At 38.3% G+C, this 15,769-nt stretch overlaps 1 protein-coding gene across 1 annotated transcript in view; it reads right to left on the bottom strand.

Annotated features, from left to right (window-relative positions):
* The window catches only part of LOC113068971 (cadherin-18-like), a 51,700-nt gene that overhangs the window by 17,804 nt on the left and 18,127 nt on the right, over positions 1-15,769 (bottom strand). The window contains exons 3-4 of the mRNA XM_026241933.1: positions 4,009-4,303; positions 2,166-2,285 (exon numbers count right to left, since the gene is read on the bottom strand). Coding sequence (XP_026097718.1) covers positions 2,166-2,285; positions 4,009-4,303 — 415 coding nt within the window. The remainder of the gene's footprint in view (positions 1-2,165; positions 2,286-4,008; positions 4,304-15,769) is intronic.

Below are 15,769 nucleotides of genomic sequence, written 5' to 3'. Positions count from 1 at the left end.
ATGTTATAAAATTCATATTAACATACTATTAAATATTATTTATAGTAGTATTCAATATTTTACAAATATTGTATTTTTCAATATTATTCACATCAAATATTTAATATTAATTAAATAGAACAATTGAATACTATGATACTTACTGAAATTCATGCAAAAACCCTAACGTATTTTAATTTATTTTATTTTTTATTAATTTTATTTTTATCAGAAAATACATTTCTCATAAATTTCTCAACTTGTAGCTTGGCAAACCATACAGAACTTTCAAAAGTAGCTTTTCCAATACCACCAAGTGTATATCTACAGAGAAACTCAATATGTAAAAAGTCTCATAGCTGTGATGAAGAGACAAGCTTCCGTCAATGCTCTAACTTTCTCCTACAGCAAAAGTGACTCTCTAAACCTGGAGAACTGGATTATTACAAACACTCACACACACTGTCCTCAGTGCTAAGGGTATAGGGACTTCCTGCCAAAATGAGGAAGCAACACTGATATGCAAGAGTGCAATGTTAAAACCAGTGCCTTACTTTAATAACCGCTTATGTGAACACTATCACATGGCCACTTAATCCCATCAAAACTGTGACGAGTGGGGCGGGGCCTAGTGACGTGAGAACGAGGAGTGAGGCCGGTGGAGTGATTGGAGATGAGCAACACCTGCTCGACCCACCGCTCTCGAGTCCCACATAGGAGATGGAAGGATATAAAACTGGAGCGACGACAGTGAAGGACGAGAGAGGACCAGGCCTGGGCTTTTATTTTATGTTTTGGTTTTTATTTGCGTCCGTACGGGGCTGATGCGCTGTTTTGTGTTTATTTGTGATTATTAAAGTTTCATTTTGATTGTGCGCCGGTTCCCGTCTCCTTCTTCCGGATATATATGGAGATTTTATTATTACAAAAACCTTCATGATAGCCACATTAGAGATGTGAAAAGAGTTGAAAGACAGACCATGGAGGGAGTAGAATACATCCAATCTCATAGTTTTAGCGCTGAAGACACCAATAAAAGAGAAAACCGCCCTCAGTGATCTGCCGCTTCAGTGGAGGACGCCAACAATCCCACGGGTCCCAGCGGGAGGGAGACTGAATGAGCAATTACACATAATAAATAAATGCACAGTGGAGTACCCATGAAGCAATTCTGTGTAAACTGGCACAGATTCATGGTAGATATCTGAGGGATTGAAGTATGTATTGGTACTAAGATGAGTCTCTTGGGTCAGCAGCTCATGCTGTTGCTGACATGGCATTTGCAGAAAACCATGCACACATTAACAGCTGGAACATATGCTACTCACCATTTTACCTCGTACACTGCTAATATAGACATTTGTGCATCTACACACACACACGCTGGCAAACTCAAATGCATATAAGCCAAGCAAATTTATCTTGCACCAAATAGGCTCTATCATGGGATGGACACTCTGAAGGTTGGCGCTTTCAAACCGGGACAAACACCCTCCAGGCATATTCAACTTGACATAAACAAACACCACCACTGTGGAAATTGAACAAAATGGCTACTAAGCACAGAATGAAAAATGAGGGAGGAAGGGAGACATTAAATTAGGATATACACTGTAGGCGAGAGGTCCATCATAACAAGTAGGCCATGGTTCGGGTATTTTCTAGCCTACAAAGAACAGTGTAGTCTAGGGTCATATGGTGCCAATGCTTTCAATGTTTCAATCATGTGTTCATAGTATTATGAAAATTGTTATTTTACTAATCCAAATATGTTCTTTAAATGCTTGACTGAAGTATCTGCGACAAAAGACGCATTCTGGTGCTGGTTGGGAAGGGGTTTTTTTTTCACACCCTCAGTCTCAGCGGAAAACAACATGTGGAAAACAACTTCAAAGGTGGAAAAATATGTATGAAAGCCCCTCAACAATGTGAGAACCCATCAATTATTATCCACATAGGGTAGCGCAATAAATTGGGAGTTCCTTTGTCAGCCTGAAAGCTGTTTTACAGAGAAAATGTATCCATGTTTCTTACAGCCTATTATTGTGGAATGACTCACTCGTTGGTGACTTCGCACAAGCTGACAGGAATAATAAGAAAATATTAAAGTGCAGCCTTCTACAGTTGAAGGCATCTCAAAATGTCCATAAAACAGGTTATTTGTAAAAAGCGAGGTCTTTGCGTACCAGTTTTGGGGTCGACGGTGAAGAAAGGCTGCCCTTGGAGAATGCTGTAGACGATTTTGGCACTGTTTCCGTAGGTGGGATCATCAGCGTCTGTGGCAGTGATCTGGAATACAGACATTCCTGTATGGACATAAAAAAAATCCAAGTTAAACTGCTAAAATTATTCACATGCTCAGATTTGCATTCACTGTCATTAATGCATGCCACAAGCATGCTGTGACAGAGGCAGTACTTATATGCACCTTGCTAATTCAAGTGACTCATCTCATGCCTTCTTGACCTGTACCAGGTTGAATTCACCTGTCATGAGCCTCTCTCCTCCAAGCCTTAAAGCATCTAATGCTATTACAAAGTGTGTGGTGCTTGAATGGTGGCAATAACACTGCTCTAGCTGGAGACATATTCAGAGTTTAAGAAAAAAACACAAACACAATAGAAGGCACCAGACTCTAGTATAGACCTTCTTGAAAGGCCAGATGCCCTCAACCAGCTTATATGGCTATATCTGTGTTGCTGGTGATTATTACATCACAGCTCGGTAAACTGGAGTCAGAGACTGCTGGTGCTTATTCTGTACCCATAGCAGAAATTCTTACTTATTTAACATAGAACAAAGCAATATTTCTAATGAATATTTCTGAAATTATAATGCAATGGCATGCCTGTGATTGCAAATCTGCACAGCTTGAATTGAAGCTTGAAGCTTGATTTGAATCATCAGGTTTTAGTTGTTATTTATCTGATATTTCCAAAAACTTGAATAAAATGAGTATTCTAGATCATACCTATTTTCTTATTTTTGAAAAACGTATCACAGTCTTCAAAAAAAAAAAAAAAAAACATTAAGCAACAAAACTGTTTAATATTAAGAATTAGAAAAAAATGTTGGTGCTTAATAAATTAAGAAATGACACTTAAGACTAAAGAAATGACTGCTGAAGATGTATCTTTGCCATCACAGACCTTTTTTTATTGTAGATATATGTCAAATTATATAATTAATAATTCTACTAAAAAGGGAGAAAATACACACCTTGTGTTATCTGTTTGTGTTATATAGAATCAACAAGTTTTAAAGACTTGATGTTTAAAAAGAGGTGAAGGAGAGCTATTCAATGCCAAAAGTGAGAAAGAAACCTTGACCTAACCCTAGCTGTGCCCAGAGGGGAAAATTGTGCCGACAGGTTGTGAGGAATGAAAATTTCACAGCTCTTTGGCTTGAGTCCAGCCAATTGATTCGGATAGGAAGGAAGAACTCTGCAGACAATTAGCACTTTCCTGACAGTCCATTTACTGCAGGGTTGATGTGCACTGCCACTGGTGCAGACTGCAAGCTCTGCATGTGGATTACTCATGTATTAGGGTGGATAGCACAGATCTATAAAACATTGACGTTTCCAATTGAGATACGGGTATAAAAAGAGGTAAACACAGCTGTTTTTTGTGTATAGAATGCTGCATTCATTTGGAAGCACTTTAAAATATTTGCACCTCTTGTGTGAGAGAATCTACTTTTGAGGGTTTTATGTGAGATACTGGTTCGATTTTGGCATTACTCCTGAAATCACTTTTTCTACAACAGACAATAAATAGCATCCTCTTGAGAGGCTATATATAAGAAACAATAGCTTTAATAAATCCCACTATAAATCCACAACAACCAACCAGCAGCATGAGATGAGCTGGAGTACAGGTCACAAAGGATCAGATCTGCATTTGGGACTCTGCGGTTTGAACCTGATGAGCCTGCTAATAAAAACCTAAGCTCTACTGACAAAATGTTTGTCTGGTCCCTGAACACTGCCTCCAGACATTTGCTCCCCATCCCCCAGTGTTGGCTTACCGATGTCTGCCATCTCAGGCACGGAGGCTGAAAAGGGTCCATCTGGGAATTTGGGGGCATTGTCGTTAACATCCTGGACCTTGATGATGAATTCAGACTCAGGTTCCACGGCTCTGTTGGTGAAGCGGTCGACAGCCCGAGCGTGGAGGACATAATGGCTCTTCTTTTCTCTGTCCAGACTTTTCTTTGCATGAATATCGCCCGTTAACTCATTGATAGTGAATATGTTACCGGCACCTTCTCCAGAGAGTAGATATTGGACGGAGCCATCACCTTTGTCTGAGTTTGAGTGTAACTGAAAGTGACAAAGAAAAGATAGTTTTATTTTTGTAGCACTGCTATTTTGCCTTTAACTAAATGTACATATTCTGTGGTGTTAAAACCACATTATGGAAATTAGATTATGTGTGCAGTATTTTAGAAAGCAAGACACAGTGGGGTTCAGGAACAACTAAGCACTACTTTTTACAAGTTCACAGCATAGACTCTTTAAAATACCGTGCATGAGCATGTAAACACACATATAACTGAATCTTTTGTGGGATTATGTATATACAACAGTGTGTGTGAAAAGTGTCTAGTGCGCATACAGTATAGAGGACAATTGCACAAAAATGATTTGAATTGCACACAAAAAAATAATGTTTCAGAAAGTTTTTCTGTGATACGGAAAGGTTGAGATGGTCCATGTTTCAGGAGGTAGGGGGTATGTATGAAGTTTCAGAGGAGGGAGGGGTGATTTGAGTTCAGGGCTCTCCCAGCCTGGGGGAAAAAGCTGTTGCAGTCTGGCGGAGCGGGTTCTGATGCTCCGATACCGTCTTCCTGATGGTAGGAGCTGGAAGAGACAGTGGGAGGGATAGGTGGGGTCTCTCACGATACTGTTGGCTTTGCTGGAGCATCGTTTGAGAAAAATGTCCAGTTAGAAAGTTCAGGATCCAATTACAGAGGGAATTGTTAAGGCCCAGCAGGTTTAGTTTATTAATGGGCTGTTGTGGTATTATTGTGTTGAATGCTGAGCTGAAGTCGATAAACAGCATTCTAACATAGAAGCCTTTATTCTATAGGTAGGTAGGAGCCAGGTGGAGAGTGGAGGAAATTGCATCATCTGTAGAGTGGTTTGGATGGTATGCAAACTAGAGGGGATCGAGTGTGTTTGGGAGGCTGGTTTTGATTGTTTGCTTTACCCGTGTGTATCATATTGTCTCTTGGGCGGTCCTTGGCAATTCAAAGAGTATCCCAGACCCTCTGCAGTCAGTCTGAAGGTATGGCTATGCGAGACTATGTTATATATAACAATTTGTTGTGTTTCAGCACTGGAGCATTCATTGATGCAAGGAGTAACTTACAAGGTGGCACTGATTTAAAGAAAAAATGTAAAAAATAACCCAATATAATGACCCAACAACCTGTACCCAGCATTTGGTAAATAAATAAATAAATAACCATCATTTTTAGAGTGTACATGCATTCTTTTAATTTCAATTCATTGGAACTCTACTTCTTTACATTCAGATCTGAACTGCAGTTTTATATCCTCTAAATAAATAACCAAATTCAAATTAATTTCAAATTCAGGAACTTAACTAAAATTTTAAATGAGAAAAGACAGAAGTTATTCCTTCCACTATAGCACAAGATGCTCTTTTCATTTTCAAATCATGCTGGGGTCATCAAGATTGACATAAACTATGGAAGACATTATTGCAGTCCCCCACTTTTACTTTTCATTAAAAGAGTTATGATGATAGATGAAACTATAAATATTTTCCCTTTTGGTCCCCACTATAAATACAGCAACTTCATATAGCATAGTTTAAAATGTCAGGCTTTGAATCAGTAAATGATCTAACTTTAAGAAAACAAGAAATCAACATTCCCCCTGCCAATGGCCACTCAATTCCTGCCAGCAGTTCTCACCAGGAACTCAACAGAACATGGAGTGCTGTATATGTTTGAGGCCCAACTTCTCTGCACCATGGAAGAGTCCAGCCAGAGTTCTGGTGCCTTTAGAGAGCTAAAGGCCCTGTTGTGGATATGTTTGCTCAGTGGATTATAATAACACATAAGTCATTGGTATAATATATATATATATATATATATATATATATATATATATATGTATACACACATACACACACACACACACACATATGGACTAGTGATGCCCATTACGGGGACTGGTTCAAGTGGCCAGAAGGCTCTATCCGCTCAGTAGCCTGCCAAGCTGGTGTCACTTTTGCCCCAGCCTAAACCTGTGCCTGTGCTTCAGCAGCACCCACGGACAGCAAAACACTATCCATTCACTACATCTAAACTTCACCTGGCAGACATGCTGTTCAGGGACAAGGTTATTCCTAACTAAGCCCATTTAGAGGCATTTTGGAGCTCCGTATGCCATATAATGGTCAGTCTTCTCTGACTGGTGTGCAGCATGGAATGTGGACCTGTCCTCTTGTGATGTGTCCCACATGCTAACCTTTCTACAAGAGCTGCTGGAAAACTCAGAGTGTATGGCAGCCATCGCAGCGAATCATTCACTCATGGCTGGCCAATCAGTCGGCAGAAATACTTTGTCGTTAAGTTCTTGAGTGGAGCTCGGAGATTGAATCCTCCTCGTCCTCATATACTGCCAGAGATGTATAAAGTACTAGAGAACCATACTTGAGTAAAAGTACAAGTGCTCTATCAAAAAAGTGACTTGAGTAGAAGTAAAAGTGCTCTTTAAGCACCACACTTAAGTAGAAGTACTAAAGTATTCAACATTTTTTGTACTTAAGTATTGCAAGTAGTCTATTTTAAAATTTACTACTCAAGTACTGAAAGTAAAAGTAGAAGTATTGTGTTATGTAGCTATTAAAGAAAGTAGTCAAAAGTTTGAACATATTGTTTTTACTATTTCAAATGATTAACCTAAAGGACAATCACAATTCCTTTGACTGTAACTTCTTGTAAACAAAAAAACGGTTACTAGGGTTAGTTAGCCCAATTTGCAAAATGATGTCATTAATAACTTACCCTCATGTTGTTTCAAACCCGTAAGACATCAGAGGGTCATTTAGAATTTTTTGAAGCATCGAAAATACATTTTGGTCCAAAAATAGCAAAAACTATGACTTTATTCAGCATTGTCTTCTGTTCCGTGTCTGTTGTAAGACAGTTAAAAACAAAGCAGTCTGTGATATCTGGTTCGCGCACGAATCATTCGATGTAACCGGATCTTTTTGAAACAGTCCACCAAATCGAACGGAATCGTTTTAAAACAGTTCGCGTCTCCAATACGCATTAATCCACAGATGAATTAAGCTTAACTTGTTTAATGTGTCTGACACTCCCTCTGAGTTAAAACAACCAATATCCCGGAGTAATTCATTGACTCAAACAGTACACTGACTGAACTGATGTGAAGAGAGAACTGAAGATGCACACCGAGCCGAGCCAGATAATGACTCGTTCACGAGTCAAGAACCGTTTCTGTCAGACGCGTCCGAATCGTGAACCGAGGAGCTGATGATACTGCGCATGTGTGATTTAGCGTGAAGCAAACCGACACACAGAGCGTCTGGAACCGAACTGATTCTTTTGGTGATTGATTCTGAACTGATTATGTGTTAATGTTATGAGCCCATGTGCAGTCAACGCCAATGACGCCATTGCATCGAGCGCAAAAGAATCGGTGAACTGTTTTCTTCAACTGGTTTATTGAATCGAACTGTCAGAAAGAACTAACGTTACTGGTCATCCAAAAAATGATGCAACCGGTTCTTGACTCGTGAACGAGTCATTATCTGGCTCGGCTCGGTGTTCATCTCTCTCTTCACAGCAGTTCAGTCAGCACGCGCAGTCTCGCTTGATTCGCTCAATGATGTGCCAGCTTCATCAAACCTGCCATCTACAGTTCTGGCAGTGGTGTAATGGAATGATTCGTAACATTATTATAATTGTAACGAGTAACGATGCAGCACATAAAAAAAATATCGGAGTAAAAGTATTAAACTCAGCGAAAATATGTACCGAAGTAAAAGTGGAAGTAGGAGAAAAAAATAATACTCTAGTAAAGTACAGATACCGCCTTTTAGTACTTAAGTACAGTAGTGAAGTAGTTCTACTTCGTTACTATACATCTCTGTATACTGCGCCAACTTGGGACTTGTCTATAATCCTCCCTCCCTTTGAGCTCCACTGGGCTTGGTCCAGCCAAATTTCTTTTGGTGATACAGTATTTGTGTGGCCGTCAGCTGTTCGTCTCCATCTACCTTTACCAGGTTTTATAATCTGGACGTCCTTGCAGGCACGGATTTTGTCTTTAATTTTAGCTAATCCCCTTGTAAGTGTAGAAGGTTATCTCATTATTGGCTCATGCTTACAGGAGCCCTCAGTAAGAGTGGTTCAGGACTAGACTCACAAGGCAACTTTGTTATGCATTTGCTTATTTGCTTATAGCATGGCACTATCAGACACGTTTCTCACAAGCATGAAAGATAGACCATTCAAAAGGGAACACCAAGGTTACTAAAATAACCTTGTTCCATAAGTTAAGAGAACAAGTGTTGCATAGGCTGCCGTGCTATAACGCTGCACACAAATCGATGATGATCGCTTCAGTAAGCAGATTTGAAGAAATGGCACTCAGAGCTGACTTATATAGAGGTCAGCTCCTCCCTTTTTGGTGGGTTGAAGCGCCATTGGTCCGTGCAGCTACACAAAATGAATAAATCAGACTTCAGTATCAGAGTAAATAGGAATTTCCCCTTAAGCGTGTGAATGCAACACTCGTTCACTTATCTCAGGGAACCAAGGCTACATTAGTAATCAGAGCATTCCATACATTCCAAGATTCAATATTTTTTATGACAAATCTATCATGATAATGAGGTGTGTGACATTCCAGGTTCTGTCAAAGAATGCTCTTGATTTGTAATTAGCGTGCTCTTTAAATAGAACTCACTTTACATGTACCAAACTAGCACAAGGATACCCAATATGCTCTGAGGAAATACTTTTCAGAGGAAATGACTGTCAATCTTCCACAATTTCCACAGGCTAAAAGCAGTCTAAATGAAGAAGAATTTACTGTAATGCCGAATATTAATATCCAAACAAGTATTTAAAATTTACATAAGGAAAAAAAATATGCAGTCTACAGCTATTTTGCTGATCCTTCTAAGACCACATTTTCTAATTTATTTATTCATGCACTAACAAAATAACTTCCAACACTTGGTCTGTTGACTTTTCCATGTCTGACCACTTATTTTATCTGTACGTCATGCCATTTTAGTGACATTAAATTGAAACTGAAAAATATAAAACCACGTCTAAGGCCGGTTTCAAACCGAAAGCAGGAGCAGTGCTGAAGCGATGGTTTCATTTTAGTCCATTTTGCTGGGCTGCTCATGCTCAATTAAAGTGATAGCCCACGTCTGATGAACAAAATACATATTTCACACAAAAAGTGCTAAAAATGCACAAAATAAGCATTTTGTAGTGTGTTTCAACAAGAATTTGAGCACGTCAGAAAAGAACATGAAGAATCAAAAAAATTTTTATAAAAGATTTTCCTATTTAAACTTGTTTTTAATTATTCAGGTTGCCTTAAAATATGGTGTAATAAAAAAATAAAATAAAAAAATAAATAATAATAAACAGCACATTCTATATCGAAGTATGACTGAAACGGCATGATCTGAGCTGTTTTTGTTGTTTGCATGAGAATCGCCGTGTTAAAATGTGAATCCCCATGTTAGCAAGCTTCTACACTTAAAATGTATAACAGACCAACTTCTAAAAACAAATTTATAATCGTCTTTGTAAATAAATATGTAGCTTTGGAGCCACTGTATTCTTGAGCTGTGAAACAGGTGTAAGGCACATGTGCTTCAAACATGACTTTTCTTTTCTTTAGCATGGACACACTTGTATGAAATTGACCCATATGTTTACAGTGAAGCATCATGAAGGAGCACTTCTGTTCATGTCAGCTTTTAGTGTAAAATCAATATATGAAACCATCTGTGGCACAGACTTCATTAGTATCCTATATGCTATGCTTGTGCAATTATAATGACAGTAACTGCAAAACGATATGCATACAAAACAGCGGAAAGCTTCAACTAGGGATATACAGGAAGCTGGATGAGACCATCACCGGAAACTGAGAAACACTGCTAAACACTTTCACGCCACTTATCCAACAAAAAAATGCTGCTTTATAAGTTGCTAATAATCACTAATGAGACCTTAAAATAATCTGAGAAGAATTGGCAGAGCATGGCCCTTTGTGGAAGAAGAAGAAGAAGAAGAAGAAGAAGAAGAAGAAGAAGAAGAAGAAGAAGAAGAAGAAGAAAGGAAGAAGAGAAAGAGGAAGAAGAAGAAGAGCATGGCCCTTTGTGGAAGAAGAAGAAGAAGAAGAAGAAGAAGAAGAAGAAGAAGAAGAAGAAGAAGAAGAAGAAGAAGAAGAAGAAGAAGAAAACTTACTTTGCATGTTGCTGGGTTGCTATTTAAGCAGCTTTCTTTTTCCCACTGTGTTCCCATAATTCTGTGGCAGCCTGTGTAATCCCAACGCAGTGAGTAATTAGTCAGAATGTCGTTCACATTCCACACCTTTTCCCCCTGGTTAAGAGGGACATTCACTTTCACAGATATGTGTCAGGAGGGCCTGCAACCACACTATTTCTGAGACCATTGTTTTATCCACAAAACTTTCAGTATATGCCTGGTTACTACTGCAATGCAGAAGGACATATACAGTATTAAACCATATCAAAAATACGCCTTTAAAGCACATAGCTAAACCTGAGACCCGAACCCAAACCACTGTTTAAAGGGGGGGGTGAAATGCTTTTTCATGCATACTGAGTTTTTTACACTGTTAAAAGGTTGGATTCCCATGCTAAACATGGACAAAGTTTCAAAAATGAAGTTGTACGCTTGAAGGAGTATTTTTGTTCCAAAAAAAACTCTTCTGGTTTGTCACAAGTTTCGAAACGTTTTTTTCGAGTATGGGTCTGTGTGACGTTAAATGGAGCGGAATTTCCTTATATGGGTCCTAAGGGCACTTCTGCCGGAAGAGTGCGCGCTCCCGTATAGCAGAGCACTGAGAGCACAACAGACATTCACTGATCAGAGCGAGAGCGTCGCAAAAGTCACAAAAGAAGTGTGTTTTTGGTTGCCAGGGCAATACAACCCTGCACAGATTACCAAAAGAGCATTAAGGGACCAGTGGATGGAGTTTATTTTTACAGAGCATCAATGGAGTTGTGCAAGTGTTTTTGTTTGTTCCCTGCATTTCGAAGATGCTTGTTTTACAAACAAGGCCCAGTTTGACGCCGGATTTGCACATCGTTTATTTCTTAAGGATAATGCAATCCCAATGAAAAAGGGTCACGATCGTGTGTTGGAACCGCAGGCGGTGAGTAAAACTGCTTCAGATATCTCTGTGTTGTTAACTTAGCTATCAGCGCGTAACCACATCAAGTAAACAACATGCGATGTTTTCATCAAACTGCACTTTCCACATGTACAGCTTAAAAAAAAAAAAAAAAAAAAAAAAAGACGACATAAAGTGGAATTTAGTCATTTTCCAAAACCGCTAAGCAAATATATACAGTTTCAGTCCTACATACCACATAGAGACGCCTTTGCTGATGCTGCTCTTGTTAAATTTCAGCCTCTGGATCTGTGTCACAGCTTCCAAACGCTCTCAACTCAAAAGCCTACTGGCGCTCGTGATTCTTTAGCTCCGCCCACACGTCACGCCTCCAGGCGCTCGTGTTTTTCCGGGAAAAATCGGTACAGACTATCTTTCTCTTATAAATATAATAAAAATAAAGACTTTTTGGAGTTATGAAGGATGCAGTACTACTCTATAGGTACTCAAGATTAACAGGATATTGAGTGAAAACGAGCATTTTACCCCCCCTTTAAGGATGCTCATATCCGCCTCTTTCATCCTGCTGTGTATCCTCATGTTCACCTGATGCATCCAGCAGTGTGAAAGAATGGAGAATCCTCCTTCATTGTAAAAGAGTGATCCTTGTTTTGATCCATGTTTTGAACTTGCTTTTGATATTTATGGAAGCACCATTCACTTCTCTGAATACACCAGGTTCCCCTATAAGAGAAGGACTGATGATTTGAATCATGTTAACCTTAGAAAATAACTCCTTAAATTGAGGATAAAGTAAAAATTTGTTAGGAAATGCCCTGTTGTTTTTGTTCATTGATATGTTTACATTTTCCATAATTATTCACTTATAAACCAAGATGAAAAGATTGAAAGATTGCAAATACCTTCCAAAATAAATTGACTCTATTCACTGCATATCCTGGTCTTATTATTAAAGATTGGATAATGTTAAGGCTGATTTTTATAACATACATATAGATGCACATGGCCTGACGTGCACCTCTCAAAAAAATCGAACGTCTGTTTCACACATACTCCATCTGCAGTGCATATGCAGTCTGTGTGCGTTACGTATGCGGTGCAGAAGCAGCGCAAACTCATTTTGATTTCACACAGGATGCATTTGGAGTCCGATACTGGTCTGAGGATGCTTACAACAAACACAAAATGTATGAATCATTTTGATTTCAATTTAAATGGTCAAATGGTTGTGCCCCCCCTCCTTTTACTACAATAAAACCATGGTTAATTTTGGTAAGGGTTGTGATGAAAGAGGCTGTAGCATTTCTATCGCAAAAAAAAGTGGCCAAAATTTAAAAATTGTTGCCATTGGTGACCATTGGTGCCCTTTGCAGGCATTTGTAATTCACATTGTTTATTTTGTATTACATTATATTTTAACAGTGTTATGCAATAAAACCATATGATTATTTTAACCAACCAATCATTATTGCATAATTTTTGATATATAATACATTTTAAGTCATGAAAACTAGAATATTAAGTCAAATGTGTTGTTGTTGGTGATGAAGTTATTACAGACATTAAAGCACGTTACTAACGTCAACGGTCAAAACAGCTTAAGAACGTAGCTACCTGAAAGTGATCTTGGGCTTTTATCTTTTCTCTTCGCCGGACTGCGCTGATGTTAATATTTACATTTCTATATTTAAATGTATATGCTAATGTTAATATAGGACAAATGCTTTTTTTTGTTTTTTGTTTTTTGAGCAGCGGTACTGCTGAAAATGCTTTTTAAGCATTGTGATTTTCTTATCACAGTAGAGTAACAATATTTCATAGACATTCGTTTAAACCTGTTTTTATTAATATATGGTATAAACTCAATAAATAGCTAGCTATAAAAAAAAAAAAAAAATCAGGCATTTGACTTCTAGGTTCACATTTAAACAAAGCATTAAGCCTTTAAGCATTAAGCCTTTTCTTGTTAGGCTATCACAAACATTTAAAATTAAAACTCTCCACTCACAGAAACAGTCGATTATTCTGCCTTTTGCATTTAAATCTTTATTACAAGCAATACAGCGGGTCTTACAGAACTTTGTTTTCTGCCTCTACAAGTGCATCTATTATGTCAATTGCCTTGTTTATCTAAAAGTGCACTTTACACTTTTAAATCTAGCCAAAAAGCCACTTGTTGACGATATAAACAGTGGGCTTTAATTGTATCAATTTATTGTGAAATTACTACATTTCTGTGTCAATCATGTTAATTTTATACTGCAAACTTTGCGCTGTCAATATTAATTCACCGCGTGCAGCAAAGCAAAAATAAACTTGGTGTGTAAACGATCGCTGCACTGCTGCAGACGTACCCCTCCTGGAATGTAATGACGGACCGCAACCACGTGCAGTGACGCTCTAACACCGCCTTCACACTGGCAGTTGAAATCAGTGGACGTCGTACTACACCGCTGAAAAACTTCGGAAGCGAGGAGAACAAAAATGGCGGAGAGATTAGAACGATTGATATTGTCTGTATCTGAATGTGCATGTCAGGTCAGCTAAATGTGATATAGTGGTATATAGGGCTGCAACAACCCTGCACTTAAGCGAGAGAGACCGAGTGTGTCCGAGAGCGGGGGGCATGATATTTATTTGTTCATTTTAATTGTATTAACTGCCCTTATAATGACATGACAACTTATCGTTATAAAATCATTATTTATTTTATTAAAAGTTATGAATTCAGGCTTGTTTATCAGTACCATAGCAACGACAACTTCCGCTGAAATTGTCTGATAGGAACCGTCCGTAGCCTTTTGCAAGAGTTAAATTTTTGAACGCATCCGTATGACCAACGGACACGATTTTTTCCGCCCCGCACTCGTTCGGACCCAGTTCATAGCCATTCGCATGCGGTCTGCGAATTTCCATAGGAAATGAATGACTTCCGGTCGTTTCGTAGCCGTATCGGAGCTGATTTCAACTGCCAGTGTGAAGGCGGCGTAATCCATTAACATGGGTGCGTAAAATAATACGCAACGCATATGCACTGTATACGGAGTATGTGTGAAACAGGCTTTATACATACATGCTTTATACAGATACTAGTTGTAGACGACAAACAGTGTTGATCTGCTGTTGGTGCAAGTCCTCATGGAGACGGAAAGGATGCCATTTTCTCCTGTTCTGTTGTTGTCTCCTTTTGCAGTTTTAACTAATGATTTGATGTTGCCACGACAAAAGCCGAAGAAGCAGTCGTGATGGCGGAAAATAAATATCAAATCATTAAATCATTATTTAAAACTACAAAAAGAAGACAACAACGGAACAAGAGAAGATGGCATTCTTTCCGTCTCCACGAGGACTTGCATCATGACAGGAAATATTTAGCATTTGCAAGGTAAAATTGATTGAGCTACAAGGACTAATCAATAAATTGTTAAATAAATAAATAAATAAATAAATAAGCAAGTTAATTTTTGGGTAATAAATAATATTTATATATAAGTATCATTATTAATATAAAATATTACTGTTGATGTAATTATGTTACAATAAATTATGTTTGAAAACAAAATGATGATAAAGATGATGATTATTAAAATGAAAAAAAAAGAAAATTCTTCACCTTTAGAAATTCAGAAGAAGGAGGAATTACATTTTTAAAATGGAAAAAATAACAACCAGTGAAGAGAAAAAAAAGAGCAGAGGGGGGTGTCAGATGAGTGGAAGATAGGATGCATTAACTCATCCAGCAGAAGGTGTGATACTGGTCGCCTGCACAACATTACCACACAAATGAAAGGCTTTGAGAAACATGCCAGACAGATATAGACTCAAATCTGAAAGCACCCACCCTAGAAAAGACAAATGCGATTAATAGGATTATGAATGAAAGCAAACACTTGAGCACAATGACACTCATTAACCATTTGAAACAAACTGGGTGTGATGCACATCTTGCATGCTTAGCAAACTGATCCAGCTCTGAATACATTGTCCTATTAAATTATAATGGTGACCACTGAGTGTTTGCACACCTTGTCAAACACATACATTCTCACACCCACACTTGTCTACGCTTCATTCAGAGCTCAAATACAATTTATTATGGTGTGAAAGTGATGCATTTAGATCCATTAGAGCACCTATTATGGGTCAGAAACCTTTTAATGTGTGCATGCCAGGAGGTGACACTACTGAATTTTGCAGCGTGAACATTTCAGTGCTTTAAAGCCCCCATGGAATCAAAACCAAATTCTTATTGATTCATGGAATATTGCAGTGTTTATTATAAATTATTTATCTGTGAAAATCATTTCATAAAATTAATGTGCCCTTGCAATCTTTAACCAAAATAACTTCCCCTCCCTCTTCCCATTTGAGAAA

This window comes from Carassius auratus, unplaced genomic scaffold (genome assembly GCF_003368295.1).
Source record: "Carassius auratus strain Wakin unplaced genomic scaffold, ASM336829v1 scaf_tig00000272, whole genome shotgun sequence".
NCBI classification, from domain to species: Eukaryota; Metazoa; Chordata; class Actinopteri; order Cypriniformes; family Cyprinidae; genus Carassius; species Carassius auratus.
The sequence above is the reverse complement of the archived record's forward strand: the minus strand, read 5'-3'. Positions and strand labels throughout refer to the sequence as shown.